Source organism: Mycteria americana, chromosome 8 (genome assembly GCF_035582795.1).
Source record: "Mycteria americana isolate JAX WOST 10 ecotype Jacksonville Zoo and Gardens chromosome 8, USCA_MyAme_1.0, whole genome shotgun sequence".
Classification (NCBI taxonomy): domain Eukaryota; kingdom Metazoa; phylum Chordata; class Aves; order Ciconiiformes; family Ciconiidae; genus Mycteria; species Mycteria americana.
The window spans coordinates 21,376,560-21,396,822 of NC_134372.1; the positions used below are offsets into that span (position 1 = coordinate 21,376,560).

General features: G+C 50.8%; 1 protein-coding gene across 4 annotated transcripts in view; it reads right to left on the reverse strand.

Annotated features, from left to right (window-relative positions):
* Positions 1–817: 817 nt before the first annotated feature.
* PCDH1 (protocadherin 1) overlaps positions 818–20,263 on the reverse strand; it is a 53,388-nt gene continuing 33,942 nt past the window's right edge. For 3 of the 4 annotated variants that reach the window (XM_075510100.1, XM_075510101.1, XM_075510103.1), the window contains one exon: positions 818–1,657. In XM_075510100.1, the coding sequence (XP_075366215.1) occupies positions 1,272–1,657 (386 nt within the window). In that variant the 3' untranslated portion in view covers positions 818–1,271. Of the gene's footprint in view, positions 1,658–3,626; positions 3,670–20,263 lie in introns of all 4 variants that reach the window. The other variant, XM_075510102.1, reaches the window with a different exon arrangement.

The window sequence follows — 20,263 nt, forward strand, 5'->3', positions numbered from 1 at the left end:
CTGCAAGGGAGCCGAGGATGCCGAGGCAGCGGGGACCTGCCAGGGAAACTCGTTGACCTTTGACAATGGAAGAGAAAGCTGGATCCCGTGAGAGTGGCCCTGTGGCCTAAGGGCAGCGGGAGTCCAGCGGGCAGGGGCTTGGTGGCCCCCAGTGTGACCCTGAGACAAAGCTCCTCCTCACAAAGGCAATGGTGGCTTACAGGCGGACAGGACGGAGGTCAAAGGCTTGGCACAGCCGGCCTCATGGGCATCCCCTGCCCCGGAGGAGGCACAAGGCAATGGGCTGAGACGCCACAGCCAATGATGACCTCCCTGCCAGCAGAGTTGGACTGAGGGCTTCTCCAGACCCAGCCAGTCCCTTGACTGTGGGCTTCCCCATCTCTCCTCCACCTGTCGGGCGCAGGGCCACCACCAGGGACCCCCCCCACCCCGGCAAAGCAGACCCCGCCTATGGCACCGGGCAGTCCCTAGGCACCCTGCAGCTTGTGGGCACAGTGACAACGTTCAGAAAGAGAACCAGGCTGAAAAATAGCAAAGTCCCTACAGTCCAGCTAGGACACTGCCCCTCTCCTCCAGCTCCCCAGCTGCTGTTTCAGGGACTGGTCACATCTCTATTTACAATATAGAACATGAGTGTGAGCCGGACGCTGCGCTCCCATGGGCTCTTTCACGCAGCAAACCATTCAAAGCTGGAACTTGTTCCCTGTGGTTTGTTTCTGTTTTCCTTTTTTTTTCTTTTTTTTTTTTGTGTTTTTTTTTGTTTTTGTTTAAACGTCTTTTGTTTCAAGGACAATAAAAAGTTTTGATCAGGCAGGACTTGAATGTCATTCCTAAGATTCGTATTTACAGGAGTCTACAGCAAAGAGACAGGCAGCTCTCTCCCCGTGCATGGGGACACCCCTTGTCCTATGCCCCAGGAACTCCACCAGCGCTGCGTGGACCTTTGGTACGTAAGCCCTTCTCCCCAGCCGTGCCCTCCTCACCAGGAGCCTGCCCAGCCCTCCCCAGTGATGCAGCAGTTCAGAGACATGCACCCACAAGTGCTCGGAAATTGGGTTTTGGATGCTTTCATCCTTCCCACCCACCCCCGGCCCCAGGAAACAAAGGGTTAAAAAGGCGCTCCTCTCATCCCTGCCTTGCCCTGCCCTGCTGTCCGCTGAGCCCACTGCCTGGAGATCAGGCCACCGGAGCAATAAAGCATTGAAGTTTAAAATGTTCCTCTGGACACTGGCCTCAGAAGCGCGTCTACTCCTTGCCCCTCATGCCCAGCCTCACAGGTATATCTCCCTCTTGGTGGTCTGGGACGAGGGGGTGGTGGCTGGCTGGAAGTCCGAGGTCTGGGTGAGAGGAATTTCCTCCATGGGAGAGTCCTTGCAGGGCTCATGGCTACTATTGGAGAAGGCACTGTACGTGGGGAGCAGGCGGAGGTTGGCCATTTTGGTGCTGCGCTCTTCTGAGAGTCTGGGGCTGCCATTCCCGACTTGCTCTTGACTCCCTCTGTCTTGGTAAGGCACAAAAGTGGAGAGTTTGAGGGCGTTCTTGGGCCTGCGGCTGGGGGAGGACTGGCCGGGCATCCAGCAGGTATCGGAGTGGCCAAACTCTGTGCACTCCCGGGTACAGGTCCCAGTCATGGCTACATCAGGCAAAGGCCGGAGATCTGCAGAGAAGCAAGCGAGAGCATCGTTAAGCATGCCTGGGTACCACTGGCTTGGGACGTGAGGATGGAGCACAGGGATGAGCAGCAGAGCCTGTCTCCATCCTAACCGCACCCTCCTGCGGTGGGAGGGGACAGCTGGACCCATGGTCACCCGGGTAGCAAAGGCAGAGCTGGGAGGGGAACCCAGGGGTCCTGGCAGCTGATGCCTCCCATCCAAGCTCACAGACTCAGATCCCCCTGGACAAGCATCCTCCCTGCAGCAGATGCGTGCAGAGAAATGGGAGGCAGAGCATGGGGCAGAGCTCACTAAGCGCACCCCCTTTGGAGATAAGCATTATACAGGAGGGGCTCCACAGCCTGGATTTGCACAGCAGAAGACAGGCTGCCATGGGACTCATCACCCCATAGCTGTGGGCACCACCTGGACTCTGCTAGGCTCCAGGAACTCCCTTGGTCCAGCACCTTTGGGCACCACTGACAGCTTCACCGTGCAGAGACAGGGAACTGCCCTAAACACAGTCAGGCTCTTCACTGCCCTGAGGTACAACCGTATTTCCTGAGCACCATCCCTGAGCAGCCCTGCCCTCCTCGCCATTAGGCATGCCAGGCCAACTGCAAGCCTCCCCAAGCACACATCAGTAGGAGCCCCAAGCCCAGCCAGAAGTCCTCAGACATCGGCTGATCTCCCATGGAGCCTGCAATCCCTGAGTGCAGCAAAGCACACATGGACAAACCCATGTCTACCCCCAGAGAGGCTGGACATATCTGATACTCATGAGTCCCTGCCCCAGGAGCGCTCAAGCCTCTCTGTGCACCAAACACCTGCCCCTGAGAGAGCCAAGTATCTGAGGGCATCAATAGCTCCCTGCTCCTGGCATAGCTGCGAAATTCTGACCACCAGCTATACCAGTTCATGGTCTGGTGTCCTCACATACCAGTCACCCTCTACTCCAGACACTACAAGGCCTTCTTGAGCCTTGGCCATTTGTCCTTTACACAGGGAACACCTGTCACAAGTCTTCAGAGGCTGAAACTTGGCATTTCCATGCAGAGGAAAGTGTTCCTCCAAGAGCCATCCCAGACACAAGCCATTCCTTGCCATCTACCCCAACTTGGGGCACAACATAGCCCCCTGCCACTGCCTGGGACACATCACTACCCACTACCACAAGCACCTGCTGGCAGATCAAGCCTGGTGCTGATGCTGGGATGAAAGGGGGGGCTGCTCATGACCTTGAGACTGCTCTGACTTGCAGGTGTCCCTTCTGGTTTGCAGAAGTCTTCTCCATCTCTCCACCTAGGAGCTCACTCCACTGCATTGCTGGCAAACATCCCTGCAGACTGATGGAGGGAGATACCAAGAAGCTCTGGGCACCTGAGACATATGGGGCTTTCACCAGCTCAGGGCATGCTCCTTCCCACCAGATACACACTGGTACACATAATCCCCTTCTCCCAGAAAAGGACAGACCCACTGGCACTCCCTCAGCCCTGGGAAGAAGCAAACCAGAGCCATTCACACCGTGCTGGGGGCTCTGCCTTCGTCAGCACGTCCCACCTGCCACCAGTTCAGGGCTCTCGGACACAGGCATCCCTGAGTCACCCTGACACAGCTTTCACACACAGGCAACCCTGGGATGCGAGGAAGGTCTCTGCAGGAGAAGGCTCCATACAATGCTGGGAATGGTTGACAAGGGTCATAAGTGAGAACTAAAGAGATAGGCATGGAAGAAGGGGCGAAGTTAGCAGCAAACCAGTGCCTGAGCATATCTTGTCCTAAAACAACCCCCAGTGACTGTATCCCAAATTATCAGCTCCTCTGGGGGCTGAGGCACACCAGTTTTTCCCCCTGGTTCCTGCAGAGGCTCTGGTTCCCACACTGCTCCCCATGCTGGGAGCCGCCTCCTGTGTCCCGTCCCCTGGTGCACACGTAAGCTGTGATATCCTGGCAGAAGCCATAAGGACATACCTCAGCGCAGACCCCCTTCACAGCCTGCTCCGCTCAGGGGACTCTAATGAGGAGCAGAAAAAGGACGAGAGGGTCATATCATTGCACAGCCCCCAGCCTCCACACCCACCCTTAGGATCCTCCTGGACCCTTCAGCCTCTGCCAGCCCTCCCCGTCGCATTGCACCGAGCCCCACAGCATCCCTCTGGTACCCACTGCCTTCAGGAGTCCCTTGGTCTCTCCTCGCCCTGCTCCAGCCTCCTTGAGGCTGCTTGGCCACCACTGCTGATCTCTCACCAGTTTCTCCAACCTTATCCTAGCCTCCCTGGAGGCCACTGGACCTTGCAGGACTCACATGGGAACCTGAGGCAAAGCTTGAAGCCACCTGGCTTGTGGCACCCCAAGCCCTTGTGTGCAGAGGGACTGGGGCTGTGCATCACATGGCAATGTGCACACACACACACGGATACAGCCCAGCTGGATGTGTGCTGACGTGCTCACGCACCACAAACGGGCACACTCGAATGCATGCGCAGGGGACAGCCATGCTCACACTGCAGGGTGCAAAAGCAGGAGCCCAAGCATCACAGAGGACAAGATGCCTGCACAAGCCGGTGTGAGAGCATAGCTTGCCAGTGCATGTCTTTGGGGTCATTCTCAGGGCTGATCACAGACCAACTGTCCTATTTCCTAAGCATGTGGAAAGTTGTCTCATTTCTTTCTCCTAGCTACAGATAGAAAGCAAGATACGAAACCAGAGGCAAGACAGCTCAGTTTTCACCTCTACTCTGTGCAAGTCAAAGCAGAGACTGGAGCCTGTGTCCTAGATGATCCACCAGCTCTTCCTCTCAGGACAACAGGATGCCCTGGTGGCCACTGGCGTGGCCAGTTTGAGGTCATGTTACATTGTCTTTCACTCCTCTTGAACAGAGGCAATATCGCTGTCTCTCTCTCATCTACTTTCCTACTGGACAAATGGGATGGCTCATCATCATTTCTGCTTCCAGAAATGCCTTGGTGCTGTGCACTCCAGGGTGGGGAGTGGATGACTGCCACTCCTTCTTGCTCTGGCAGAAGGTGCTTTGCTGAGTCTACGGAGGGTACTGGCAGGACTGAAATAAAAGCTACCTCTCCAGTGAACAAAGCTATGGTGATTTCCTCACACCAGTGGCAACTTAGAAATCGCAGGATCAAGCAGGAACGCTGTGTTCAGGGTCTTTTATTCTGGTTTTCCCATTGTCTGTTTCTGGCACCAAAGTCTTTTTCCAGCGTTGTCCCTTTACTTGCAGTGAGATGCTGGCATCAGAGCTCTGCCACTAAAGGAGCGTATTATGTGCCATGAGCACAACCAGCTCTGCTTTAAAAGCCCGGGAACAGGGCAGGGTGTAATTTCTGAATAGCTGTGATTTAGAGCAAACACAACCCTACGGCCTAATTCTTTGCGTATGCCGGTGGGCCAGAGACTTCAATATGCCACCACAGACAAGCAAAAATCCTTCTTTGCAGGTAAACACTGGTGGAAATTTTGCCCACAAAGTGCTGATTCTAGATGCCCTGCAAGTGTGGTGAGGACGCAAAGCGCAAACTTCACCTTGGGGTCGAGGTGCCCACTTCACCTTACGAAGTGTAGATGGGATTTTGGATCCCTCCTCCACCCCAGGAATGCAGTTTTGTGACTCTGACCCCCTGAAATCTGACAAAGTTCCCAGGTGAAGAAGAGGATGGCCACGCCCTCTTCAGCATCTCATTCCTCCACGGCATCCTGGCCATGCAAAGTAAAAGCTATGTTTGTGCAGCTGCCCTGTTTTCCTGAGCTTTGCCCTCTCCCTGCGCTGCTTCAGAGGGCTGGCCCATCCTGTTATCGGCATTTCCATGCCAGAAGGCTGTACTTCACAGCCAGGAGGGTTGCACGGTTGTTTGGGCATTCACAGTCCTCACAGTCTTCTGGCTCCTGCCTTTCTATAGCTTTGCATTTCTCTGGCATCCTCTTGTTATATGCCTCGGGGCTGCTCTGCCTCGGCACATTGCATAGGAATGAATCTGGGGTAGTAAAAGTCGCATGCATCCCTTTGAACTTTTCAGATGAAAAGGGGGCACAGTTGTTCAGAGATGCACCCTGGGCCCTTGTTCTGGCTGGAGGAGGGGAAGCTCTCTCAAGCCATGGCTCTGTCCTCGATGCTGGTGTAGCTGTTCTCGTCTCCTGACATCCAGGGCACCTCTCATCTTTGTGAAGGAGACTGTGCCAGGCTGTCTCCTCCGGGAAGAGGCACATATTGGTGCTGCTGCTAATTATTTCTCTCTATATATCCTCATGGAGGGCAGGAACACATCCTGTTGCAGCCACTTGCAAGGGCTCCTCTAATAGTATTATTGCTCTTAGTGGGGGATTTCAACAGTGCACTTGAGTACTGTTAGACAGGAGACAAAAGCAGGCAGCCTCATTCAGCAGTCACTTCCATCTCCTGCAACAGACATGCAGAGGTTCACTCGCCCACTGCAAGCCAGGTAGCTTCAAGCAGAGGCTGAGAGCCAGCCTCAACCACTTTTTTTTTGCCACCATCTGCAATGTCCGCAGTCTGGTTTGGTTATCCCTGTCTTCCATTTGCATCAGACATCAGCACCATATGCATGGTGTGCAGCGTCGGGTGAGCAGGGATGATGCAGCACAGGAGGCCAGATCTTGTGGGTGAGGGGATGTAGTGGAGCAGCTCTGGGAGGAAAGACAGTGGGACAGTGGGGATGTGACACAGCAGAGCACAGCAGAGGATGCAGAGAAGCCCAGAAGAGAGGAAGAGGGAAGCGCAGCATGCTAGGAGGGACTGGAGAGGTTCAGTGGTACGGAGAAATGGGGAATATGACATTATGGGGAGCAGCTTGGAGGCAAAGCAGGATGCTTTCCTGAAGTGTTAGATCAGAAAGACTCATCTTCTCTACCTGGTGGCATGGAGAACATTGGCCATTAATTTCAACCAGCTACCCCTGTTCAGAGTCCAAAAGCACTCTTCTAGCCTCAGTCAGGGGGTAGAAGGGTAGAGCACACCCCATGCTGCAAACTGAGGGCTGGGGTGCAAGGTATTTCTTCAAAATGGCTGTCTTTCAGCCAGGGCAGGTTGCAGTGTTTCCCGTACAGGCAGCTTTACCACCTCTATTGCCCTGGTGTGGACACAGGGAAACACCCCTCCTCCCATACCGAGCCCTCAGAGCTCTGCCCCCAGGACCACTCCTGGGACATCCCTTACAGCGGTGACCTCCCATGACATCATATCCCAGCAGCACTGTCCTACCTGCCTGCCCCTACAGCATCTATGCAATGGGAACAGCCTCCCTGGTGCTGCTCTTTCCAACGACTCCCTTCCTACAGCACAGCTCCTGAGAGTAGGGACCATTCCCCTGTGCCACCATAGCTTACTGGTGCCATTCTCTTGCACCATCACTCCCTCCAGGTACCACTCCCTGCAGTACTCACACCTACAGGTACCGTTGCCTACAGTGCTGTTCCCTACAGGCACCATTCCCCTGTCACAGTACTGCTGACAGGTACCATTCTCCCATGCCACTGTTCTCTATAGGTACCACTCTCCTACAGCGCGACTGCCTACAGGTATTGTTCCCCAACAGTGCTGTTCCCTACAGGTACTGTCCCCCACAGCGCAGTTACCAAAGGTACCACTCTCCTGTGGCGTTGCTCTCTACAGGTGCCGTTCCCCCGCAGCGCCGTTACCAGGAAGCACCATTCCCCCATGGCGCTGCTGCCTACAGGTGCTGGTCCCCCACGGTGCCACGTCCCCCAGGTGCCACGTTCTGTGCTGCTGCTCCCTCCAGGTATTGCCTCCCCCCACTGCTGTCTTCCCTCCAGGCACTACTGCTCTAATGGTGCCATTTCCTCCAGGTACCATGTTTTACAGTGCTGTTCCCTCCAGATACCACTCCCCTGCAGTGCTGCTTCCTCCAGGCACCACTGCTTCATGGTCTGTTCCCTCTTCACTACACCCTAACAGTACAGCTATTTGGATAGTGTGCCCCAACATCCCATTTTCTTATACCAGCAGCCCCATTGCTATGCTATGCCATGCTATGCTATTCTTCACGTCTTTGCATCCTGGCACTGCTGGAATGAGTGCCTTGCACTATCCCACCCCTTGACTTACCCCTCTCCGTGCCTTTCCCCTGCAGCTGCATGCCCAACCCAGCAGCCTAGAGGAGTCCCCCACATTGGCAGCAAGAGATGCTCAACAGCCCGTCCCCACCTGGCCAGCTCAGCGTGGGCTTCCTTTGGTGTACAGGAGCTCGGTGAGTCCTTCCCAACATGTCTTCCCCTTGCAAGGGCTTTTGGGAGAGCGGCGCTGTGCTGTAGGTAGCTGTGAGCTCCTTTACAAAGCCCAGACACAAGGTCCCTCTTCAAGGTCCCATCCCCAGATGAGGTGGGCACGGCCAGTACGTTATCCTCAGCAGGGAATGCCCACCCTCGGGACACAGGGGAGCAGAGCAGCAAGCTCACCTTCTGCATCTCCTCAGTCCATCTCCTTTCCGGCCTCTGATTCCCACATCACATGTGGATGTGACCAGAGCCCTCTACCTCCAGAGCAGCACAAGCACAACACCAATTTCAATTTCCAGGCCTTGGGGAAGGCTGCTGGACTGCTGCCCATTTCCACAGCAATGCTCCAGAGATCAGTGAGTACAGAAATATTGGAAGCTGAAAGCACAAGCGGATTGCTCCCCGCAGTCCACGTCAGTCCCTATTTTTCCTAGACTGAGCTAACATCATCCCTACAACACCCAGGCAGACGGTTTGCAGGACCATTCCTAGCACTACAACACCCAGACAGACGGCTTCAGGGACCAATTCTAGCACTACAACACCCAGACAGATGGCTTTCCAAACTTAACACCCTCACTACAGCATGCAGACAGATGGCTTCTGGTATCTGAGACTGCCCGTAAAGGTGGTTACTGCAGTTCAACACCACACCTACAGCTCTCAGGGCAATAACGAGCAACACCCACTCTTTCAATAAATACTGAGAAAGATCCTCAGACTGATCCCAGCACACAGATGGATTTCTCCTAGGCACCAAAGTCGAGATATAATGTGCACAGCCATCTTCCTCAGACCCTACAGCACTGAGTGTCTCTCCCCTCACGCTAAACAATAGTATCTAAACACCAGTACAGACAGCTTGCTCCAAAGTTAATGGCCTGTCAGTGCACAGATGCACGCGCGGATCAAACCATGGCCTCTGGAGTATATTACAACAACACACACTAACTGCAGCACCGAGGCAAATGACTTCCCAGATCCTGCCAAGGGTATCACAGCAGAACCGACACATAATTAATGTGGACAGATACACCCACCAGCCTCAGCCTCACCAGCACAGGTAGTGCTAAACCACTTTGTCAGCAGCGAGGGCCTGAGCCCAGGCTCCCAGAGGACACGTTCTTCTCTTGCTTGCTGTAGCTGGAGCTTGAGGGACCACCTCCCCGCTTCCATTACACCTGCAAACTGCAGGCGGCTGTGCGACACTGGCAGGCTGGCTGAGAAGCGCAGGCATCCCATGGCCACATCGCCACAGCAACGGGAGGCGATCCCTACCCTGTGCCAGCAGCAGGAGCACCCAGATGGGTGGCTCTGAACACTGACCGTGTTCCTGCAGGGACCAGGCAGGGCTCACAGGGCTCAGCGACAGACTACAGCAACCGCAGGACTCCCAAAAGCACCATCTGCCCCCCAGCTTCACTGCAATCCCTGTGATACCCAGCGAAAGAAATTCAATCTGCCTATAACAGATTTTGTGCTTGTGGTGCCACTTACATGATCTCCTACCCTGACACAGTGGGGCTTCAACCTTCGCTGGACTATAAAAAGCAGAATTATTACATTAAATTACTGAATAATTATGTTAAAAACTACCTTAATAGGATTACAGGGTTCAAAGGTTAGGAAATGCCAAAATTAGGATTGTACATGCAGTCTTAATTTGCTTCATGAAAGTCTGCTTCATGATGCAGACCAGAATTATGCTCTGGTGGAAAATACTTTCCCTGTGGTCCCTTTGTGCCTCGGGGGGAGAGGGCAGAACCACCTGGGAGATATACCAGGCTTTTCAGGAAGAAGAGGCTTTGCCAGTGAGACTCTACCCCACAGGCTGCAGAAATTGGGGAAGGTACAATGAAGGGGTCAACAGATCACAGAAAATTACTTCTGTAAAGCATGGGGCTGGAGGATAGGGGGATTGCTTTGCTATTGAGAAAAAAATAGCAATTTCCTTTCCTACCTCTTTTTGGAAGTGAAATACCCGGACAGATTTCACTGCCACTTTTCAAAATATTTGGCACCTGTCCACTAGGAAAAATTGTGTCCTTGCAGTTAGAGTTTGCCAAAACTTCAAACAACTGAAAACAAAGTCAAGTAATGAGCATTACTGGGCAATCCTCTTCACCCACATTGTATAAAACACAGTAACAAGTCTAGCTCCAAAATTAAATCCTGGTTCCTATATTATCCAAACACTGTCCTCTAGCCAACCAAGAACTTCTCATGACACCTATAGACAACAGACATTCAACAAACAACCACCAGAAAGGTTGAGGAGTCACGCAATAACCAAACCAAACCATGCAATAGCCAAACTATCTTCCCAGTCTCATTATTTGCCCCTGCAATATCCAGCCCAGGTGAGTAACAACTCCTGTAGTACCTTCAGGAGTGCACAAAGGTCTTGACAAGAAGTTGTGGGCAGTAGAGCAGCCGCCCTTCTTCCCCCCCCACCCAAGGAGGAGAGGCATGTCAGAGCACAGGGCTCTTCTGGCTTTTGAGTCCTCTCTTGCAAGGGCTAATGATGGTTACGTAAATACTCAGAGGAACACCACCTGCTATCCCCGGGGCTGTCAGCTCATGCATGCCTTGTATGCGCATTCCTGCTGCCCAAATACCTACACAATTGCTCCTTCCACATTCCTACCTAGCCTTTGCCGATGCCTCCCATGCATAGGATTCCTTCCAGATCCTCCCAGCCTGAGTCTGTGGGGCTGACCTGTCCCCCTGTCCAGCCAGAGGCTCCCCAGGGACACAGGGATGCATGGACCAGAGCCTCCTGGCATGCCCCGGGTATGGGTGTGTTGCCAGCTGGTGGGTGGGGGGTGACCAGAAGGGGCCAGGCCACGAGGACCAGGGGCAGTGGCACCCATGCTGGTGAGAGCTCTGGCTACCTGCTGACCTAGCTGCCGCATGCCTACAGCTGAGGTGCCCAGCATTCTGGGGCTCTCTCTCTGGCACTCTCCAGCCAGGGTCTGCTGCGTCTGGGTGAATGGCAGGAGAGCTGAGGTTGTGGCCCTTGTGGCACCAGGTCCTGGGGAGCTCCTGTTCCATATTATTATTGTCACCTTAGTTGCTGACATACAGTGGTACTCTCACCCCATCTCCCTTCTCCTCTCAGAGCATCACTGAGACACATCATGGCTTCTGGAGGGGACTAGAGACCTGTCCTGTGGCTCCTGCAGGAGGATTGTGCTCTGTGCTCCTGCCACTCACTGCTCCAGAGGCTGGGGACACTTTTCCGCTTGCACTGAAAGCCTTGGACCAGCAGTGAGGGCAAGCGCGGCAACCCACATGCCCCAGGCCACCCCACAGCTGCCAGGCATAGGATGTGTTAAAGCAGAAAATGCTTCTTACAGAAGGAACCTGAGTGGCTAATCCTTGAGCTTTACCTTGTGCCTGAGCCTGTGAAAGGTAGGGGTGTAATCCTCTCTGACCCAGCCCCTCTGCTCAGGCACGGGGCTCGGGGGAGCACACGGAGGGGTCCAGCCCACATCCCACACACGCTTCCAGGTGAATTGCAGCACCACATCCCTGGGGCTGGCCTCAGCACCCTCTGTCTGCTGCAGCCCACAGCTCCAGCCAGCCTCCCTCCAAGGGTTAATCTTCCTCTCTAGAGCTTCTCAAAGCTAATTAGAAAGAGCCTGGGCAAGTGTGGTAGCAGACACTGCTGTACTTATCTCCCCACTTCCGGGGCTCTGCCCTTATCATTTAATTAAAGCTGCAGTCGTGCTTCCCTTCCTGGCAGCAGCTAATCAGGGAGGGCACTGGAGCCTGAGGCAGCCTTTGCCAGTTCACCAGGGAAGAAGAGGGAGAAGGGCAGGGAACATGCCCCAGGAAGGACAATAAAAGGGAGAAGAAGATACAGAAAGAGTCCCTTTGTGCTGGCAGCCCGGGGACAGGGAGGGACCAAGCTCCAGCCCCAGTGCTAGTCTGCCAGCCACGGTGCTGGGGGGGGGGGGGGGGATGCAGGGTCCTCTCAGCTCTGGATGGACCTCCGTGATGTCAGCCTGTGAGTGAGCCAAGAAAGCTGCCTCTGCCACAGGCAGGCTGGAAGGCTCTACAGGCTAGCTCCATCTTCCAGCAGGATCAGGACCCTGGATCCCTGACCCTGCCGCAAAGCAGCTCTCCCGGCAAGGCACGCTCAGATGCACCCTGACACCAGAGCCCATGTGTGCCACATGCCCCAGTGGCAGAGCAACCCACACTCAGTCTTCCCATAGGAAAGGAACAACCCGTGCCATGCAGTACCCAGCACCCCAAAGAAAACTGGGGACCCCCAGAGTACTGGGGAAGGGTCATGTCCAGGAGGGATGCCATCAAGCAACAGGAGGGATGTCCATCAAGCAACAGCAACTGCAGCAAGCTCCTGCACCAGGTCTCTGAGGGAGGTCAAGGATGCATAAGCCCTGAGAAATGCTGTTGTTTGAAGGCCACGCAGCGGTGTGTGGGCACAGCTACACAGAGATGCATGCTGGCATACATTCAATGAGACACTCAGCCATTTTGGGGCAAACAACCCTCAACCGATGCTGACAGCTTCCATGCCAAATTCCACACCTCTCTTCCAAAGCATGGTTAAGCTAATGGTTCTTGAAAATAAGTTCTTATAACCAGATTGTTAGCAGGGCTGAGACAGCATGTCTTGTTCTCAAAAAACAGCTGGAACACCTCTGCTAAAACTTAAGAAAAAAAGAAAAAGAAATCAACCTGAGGGAAACCCAGCATGGAAAATTCAAGCTTTAGTGTTGGAAATCTGCTGAAGTGATAAGCAATCGAAAATAAGTCTGTATAATACAAAATGTCAAGCAGCCTGAGGCTGCGCAGTCTATATAATGAGCCTCATTGCAGGTTCCAAAAGCTGCTCTGACGGCACAGACTGCTTGGGAGATGTATGCATGTGCTTGGCATGCTCTGAGAAGGAGGAATAAAGCAATTGTTTCAGCCTTATGCCAACACTGTACAGTCCTTCCACTGCTCCTGAAAAGGGTGGCCCTCTCCCACCATTGCTCACCTGCTAGTTCCTCAGTCCTCCTAGTGTCCTAATCATATGAGCAAGAATTAATGCACGATATTTTCAATTTTTTTAATTAATTTGTTTTTAATTAATTTTCAGCAAGACCAGTTGTCTTACCTCACCTACAGGCTTGTGTCAGACAGGAGCGAGCAGGTAGTGCATTGCAAGGAGTGCATTGCAGCCTAGGCGTGCATTGCAAGGTGCGCCAGTTTTTGTGTGCACAGGGACGACTTAGGAATACCAGTCTGGTTTTATGAGCACTCCCTGTGTTTGCTCCTTGGTGGCTGCCTTTCACTGTACGCTTGTATTAAAGCTCTTGTGTCAAGGAGAAAAGAACCAGCATACGCATGTCTGCCTTTGAACAAAACCATTGTTAAGCTCCATCAACAATTTAATAACCTTTCACTAGCAGGACAATGAATCAGGGGAAATTATTCTTGCAGGGGGGCCAGTAGCCATGCAGCAAAGCTCTGTTCAAGGCCTTTGAAGTCACATAGGTGTTTAAGTGACAAAGGAAATCACAACTTTATGAAAAGGGCTTGCCTCAACAAGGGCATCTGGAAACAAAGAAAACCAAGACCACTAGGAGAGAAGCAGAGCAGGGGAGAAGGAAGAGCCCTTGGAAGAGAGTCAAGCCAAACCCCAAGGAAACTGGGAGAGGAAATGACAGTATGGATTTGCATGCGTATGCTTTGTTTTCCTTCCACAGATCTTTCCTGGGCTGCTTAAGAGTAAAGTGAGCACATTCACTTGTCGTTTCAGCTTTTTTACAGTCTGTTCTGACTGTAGAAACGTGATAGTTGCCTGAACCATAATGCAGACACTGAGAAGGGAGAGGCCAGATCCTTACCAGAATTTGTGGTGGGTATTTGAAGGATCAGGGGATGGGCACTAAATCAAGGGCTGATGCTCTTGGGCTGCCCTGAGGAGGAAAAGTCTGTCTGCTGACAGAGGATGCACATATAGACCCGGCTACCACACCCAGCCACAAAGAACCAAATGCACATGAAATCCAACATACAGCAATTTTGTGAGCGTTAGACCAGGGGTATGGTCATGAAAATTTGGAGGAATGATCCAATACCAAATGAGGATGTCTGACTGCTGATTGCTCGAAGATCAAGAGTAGCCCACACAGGACAGCCTGAACCTCCGAACTACCCAGCCCATTTCCCTGCAGTGAAGAGACATGCCATAAACCCAGCTGAAAATGCACGTTATTGACACTTCAAACACCCAGACTCAGAGGCTGAAAATCTGCAGTGGAAGCTAAATGGGGAGAGATTTTGTGGCTGGCACATGGCAGAAGCAGCATATGCACTGGTCAAATCCTCCTGTGGTGTGGCCAAAATACATGCCAAGAAATCAACCCAGGTGGTTAACATTTCTGAATTGAACCACTTGCCATCTTGCTGGCACGATTCCGCATTGAGGCATTGAAAGGATTTGAAGTGCTGATGGCCGCAGCCAGGGAGAAGTTACCTCCTCATGTAAAAATAGGAGGTATCACTGCCAATGCAGCTTGCTAAAGGGGCAGCTCTGAGCAAACAGGAGGATATCAGTGTGCTGATGCAAATGGGGAGGTTTAGGAACAGGGCAGACTGGTTATGGTTTGTTTGGGAAGACCCAGGAAAAAAACCCAGATCCTGATGAATACTGCTCTGCTCCATGTTTGTTGTTGGGATGGCAGAAAGGCGCTCTTGTGGGAGAGTGGGAAAAAGAAGGATAATCACTTCCGATAGGGAATATCAACCTCCAGCTATCCCTGGGTGCTGCAGTTTACAGACTGCTAGAGGTTAGATGCAATAAAGTTTGCACCACTCGAGGGAGACCTGCCAGAGGCAGTCCTAAAGGCGCAAAATGAATAAAACACACTTTAAAGAACGAGCGAGGATTAAACCTGCTGCCTAACATCCTGGCAGGACAACAGGGATACATCATCACCTTCCATTAGAGGCAGATTGGCAAAGGGGATTTGCCAGCTCTGTCACCCCCAAAGCACAGCACAAGGGAACAGCAGGATGATCACAAGAAGATTTTGATTTCACGGTTCAACAGAGATCTATGAAAACTTCCAGAATCAGTCCAAGGGCAAATTTTTACAGATTATTCTTCAAAAGGGAGAAGATGGTAATAGCAGGTCTGCTCCTTATGCATAGTCCATAGCAGCAGAAAAAATGTGTGTAGCATTGAGCAAAGCAGTGGTGTACCTGTTTGAAAGAGCAGCCCAGAACTGGACAGGTAGAAAGATCAAAAGGATCTGTGATTTGAGAGGTCTAGGATCAGCAATTGACCCTTCGAAGGAAGCCATTAATCATCATTAAGGATGTTTATGTCCCGAGGGACCAAGAAGCAAAACAATGCAAGTCCTGTGTCTTATGATGTGGGTTAGCAAAGAGAGAAAACAGGGCTTGGAGAATGAAAAATAAAATGTGTGTGGGCAGGAGGTTTTACCTGTGGCAGGGAAGTGCCTGAACATGGGAAGGGTTCTGGGTCTGGCTGCTGAGGGAAACTGATAGGGTGAACAATAGCACTGAAGCAGCATTGTTATCAGGAAAGGCAAGATATTTGCCTTCTCTGACTGAGTTATCTGCATCTCTGTGGGTGCCCCTTCCTGTGTGGCTAATAAGCAGCAAGACGCTAGACATGGAATACACAATTTCTTTTGCTTTTATTCATTTTCTTTCTAGATATAATAAGTCTTGCTTTTGTCAAGATCCCTGTTGTCTGGGTAATTTCATCTAGAGATCCTCAAGGAACAGAGATCTCTATATCCCTCAAAGTTTAATATCTTGGTTTTAGTTGGCATATTTTCAAGCAATAACTTATATAGCTGAAGAAGAAGAAAAAAGATTACTTGTATCTAATTGGCATTATACTAATTACCAGCAAAATACATCAGGCAAATATCACATCTACTCACTCTCTGTCATTTTACATTCCCTACTCCATCTTGTCTTTCCTCAGCAGCTATAAACCAAAACAACATGCTGTTCTGACACATCCCTGAACAAAGATCATATCCTAACCCTCTCCTCCTTTCTCTCGCAGCCTTCTTGTTTTTTCACTTCCAAGCAAGGTCATTTTAAAACAGACGCAGACGTATAACTGATTGAGAACTGCTGGTTTTATGAATTTGTGCCCATGTACTCCAGCATCCTGCTGTTCTCTGCTGGATCCCTTCCCCAGCCTCTCCCAGTGTTTCTTGTACAGAGGGTTTATGGCCATCCATGTAAGAACATTTTACCTTTTATATCTGAATAAGTATGTGAACACAGATAGACTAAAACAGAGGCACACGTCCTCTCACACGTGGACCATCTGAGCTGATTTATTAGTGACTCACAGAATTTTTGCCGGTTTACTCTAAATTATTTTAAAAGTGAAATGTTAAACCTGATAATGCCAGTCTTACACTGGAGTAAGGCCCTCGGTGTAAATCTAAGCATCTCCAAGACCCACCATGAGCATTGTCCTCATCATCTGGCTCATTTTGAGGTTAGTCTGCTTTTGACTGGTTCAGAGCAGCTGTCTGCCAGACAAGAGCCCTGGTGCAGTTTCAGGGTGAGCGCTGTGGAGGAACCCTTCCCAATGGACACGATGGACAAAGCAACACTGGCTGAAAGAGTTTAGCTGAGTAAACATGAGCTGTGCTGGGGCAGTTGGCCTCAAAGCCCAAGAACAAGACCTGGCTCTTTGTTTTTAGTGATATGGCGGTGGAAGGAGCACCCATGTAGGACTCAGTATCCATCAGACACTGGGCAGTCCTGTTCTTCCATCAGTGAGGTGCAGCCCTCCTTTCCCATGAGGAGTGAGACTGAAGCCCATCGCAGAGATTATCTGGGAAGCCTTTTACCTGGTGCAAAGGCACAGCCCCTTCTTCATCCCACTGTAGTCGCCAGTAACAACAAACATGGCCAACTTGTCACTGCATGCCTCTGAGACCTGTCTAGATGTGACTGCCTGGGAAAATGGAGCCCGTCAGCCACAAAGCACATAAGCTTCCCCCATTTCTGGTTGTTGAAAGCTTCTTGTCCTGCTCAGACCAGATAGAAGGCTGAGGTGTTGGAAAGGGAGCCCAGGTCCAACCACACTGCCCAGGGAAGAAGGAGCTGACCGCCATGTGGCTTCTCTACACCGTTGTTGTGTCGGCACTGGCCCTGAGCAGACTGCATGGCTGCATCAGCTCACATGAAATGAGCCCTGGTTCCTGCAGGGGACCTCAGCTCTCTAAAGGGAAAGGAAAACACAGGGGCTGATACGGTTAGACAACCTCTGAGTCAAAGCAGCCTATCCTTGGTATCTCTCGCCAGATGCCATGACTAATGTTAGATTTATGGAGTGTCCTCTCTGCAAGGAAAGCAAAGAACTAGCATTACAACCACTTACTGGAGGTGACTTCAAATCAGGATGGATGAGAGCTTGTGGGAAAGAGACAGGAAGAGAGATTCATTGATAGTGAGAGCACAAAGCATAAAATCCTGAGGAAGAGCGAACAACTGAGACTGACATTTGACCTGTCTCAATAGCAAAGCTCACATTGATTTCACCGGGGACAGGAATGAATCCCTTATCCTCCATCTCATGCCTGCGAGAGGGATTGTGCACCTGAGGGATCCACACCTGACCAATCCTTCAAACTCAGGCACATGCTGTTTTTATGAGAAAGAAAATACAGTGTGAAGAAGCAGCAGCTTCCTCAAGAAGCTCAAACAGGAGACTTCATAAGTTTCTCCAGCATTAAGTTTAAATCCCACACTAATGCAGGTCCCTTTACATGGGAATAGATACTGCCAAGCAGGAAGGTTTATAGAGACATTCAGGAGCATTCAGAGGCAGATAAAGGGGAAATAACTGAGTTAGATCACACAGGAGCTGGAAATGGCATGTCAAATTACTTCAAAAGGAGCTTTCTAAGGAAGCAGGTCTTTGAAAACAACAAATAGTCTGGGATGCTGAGGGATCCTAGTTGTCTATTGCTTTTACACTTGGTTACTTTTTCTGGTTTAGACTTATTCTAAACCTGAACATCAACCTCATCTGGTGGCTCACTGCCTCTCTGCAAAATCCCTGCTTTCTGCAAGTTCAGCTCTTTGTGGAGCCACAGAGTAGTCAGGTTAGGAAAATTGCTCTGACTGAAGAGTAATATAGCAAAAAGAAGTGACCCAGCAAAACTTCAGCCTGATCAGCTCCCCGATCCAGTTCACCATGCAGCCAGACAAACAATTGTGTTGGCACAACAGACCACATGGCACAGGGACAGGGATGAGCAAACCAAGACAGAGAGGAGGGGAGCTGCCTATTTTGGCCCTCTTGCTAACAAAACACACAGGGTGCTGGCTGTGGTTAACAGGTTCATCAACAGAAATGCTCATAACTCAGCTGCTGGCTCTCCCCCATGGATATCCCATGGACCATCTGCAATTGCTCCAGAGTACCTGTCCAAAGGCAGTACAGCGGGTCTCAAGCCCTGTTCAAATGCATATTTTAAAATGTTATAGAAAACACAAAAGAAGAGTCTGAAGGAGCTTCATCCAACCCCTCATTCTGAGGAAATGTCCTCTCTGGAGAGCAACATGGTACAAAAGAAGGGACCGACCCTCTTGTTCCTGTTGCGGATCTTCCTGTAACACAGTTTAGCAAACTTGAGTTGAATAGTTTGAGGGTGACATAAACTACTCTGAAAAATAGACTTTATACCAAAGAAGGGGTGTTTAGATTTGGTCCAGATAAGAATAGCTGTGCATGCCCATTTGCATGGGCATTTGCAACCATTGCCAAGCAAAAGCAAAAAACCTAAGTCCTGTGCAGACTGAGTGGCAGTAACCTATATCTCACCTTGCAGCCACCTTGTGAAGGTGAAGAGTTCCCTGTTTTAATGTCACTAGTGCTGCAGGAATGCATGCCCTGCCAGGTGAGAGCTATGACCCAGCCCCAGGCCTGCTGAGATGAAATGGTGGTGGAAAGTGTTCCTGCCCTGGACTGGAGGAGTTATATGACATTGTTTGGTCTCCCTGGTCTGGGAGACTGGGAAATCCTCCTTTCCCTGGGACAGTAGAAGTCATCTTCCCTGCATAAGCTCATTTAATAGTTCTTAGATAAAAATCATATGCTCCCACCTGTTTGCAGGTGGTTCCTATAAGAAAAGTCTCAAAGTTTGCCATGGAGCTGACCAAGCCTAGTGAACAGGAAAGAGTGGTTCCAAAAACCAAGGTGGGCTAGCTCTCAGCATATTCTCCAAGCCTGTGGTCTCTGCAGTATTGCCCAGTAAATCAGCAAATTTAGAGCAGGGTCACCTCCCTGAGATGTGCACTCATGACAGCGCAGGGAGAGGATTGTGTTGGGTAGGGCTTCCAAATGGGAGAAAGAATAAAGATTAAAAAAATGACAGGATTTTCTCCATCCAGTAGGTTCAGAGCAGGAAGAATGTGAAGGACATAAAAGAAGGGAGATGACATTCACTAACTTCCATCATCTTGCCACAGACAGCAAGAGGGAATGGAAGATGTCACAGCCCAGCCCAGGACTGCAAGGAATAGCAATCTCAAATGCAGGAGGCACACATACAGCCATAGGGACCTATATATTCTACAAAAGAAGGCACCGTCCTACTGAAATATGAAGCTTTTTGTGTCTTGGTCATTGACTCAGAATGACTGTCCTGCCTAGATTTTTCATAATCAAGTAATGCAACCACAGTTCAGGGACAGAAAGGGTGAAAAAAGTCATCAGAATCCAACAGGAAAATTTGGTTCCTTCAAATAACTCCTCTAAAGATGTCCAGGATCTGCCAAGGATCTTTGGAGAACTTGAGAACAATCTTACATGTGCACTACCACAAAATCCTGTGAGACAAGAAAGACACTGTCAAATAAATTATTAAAGCTATTTTGGACAACCTCTGAAGCAAGTAGCATCCTTCTTAGAATGTCTTGAGAGGATTAAAGGCATTCTCTCTATCTAGTAGCAATGTACTTGCTACTCAGTCTGGGGAAGAAAAAACAGCTGTACTCTGTTTACCCTGGGATCTTCAGTACAATTAAGGAAGGTGACCTGGTTGACGTGGCATGCCACAACTGCTCTGACCTGAATGGCTCTTTTGTAAGAAAGAGTTTACCCAGACACTGGTGCTGGAAAATATGGGAAAAAAGAAAGAGGGTGAGAACAAGTTTGAAATTGCAGCTCAGACAGAAATGGCATGTTGAAACCAAGATGGTGTAACCCATGACCATTTGCAATCTGTTGGATGCTGTCTCTCATGATAAGAATCTTTTTCCACATCTCTCTTCAGTAGTGATTAGGAAAATCAGAAGCTGTCTTTGG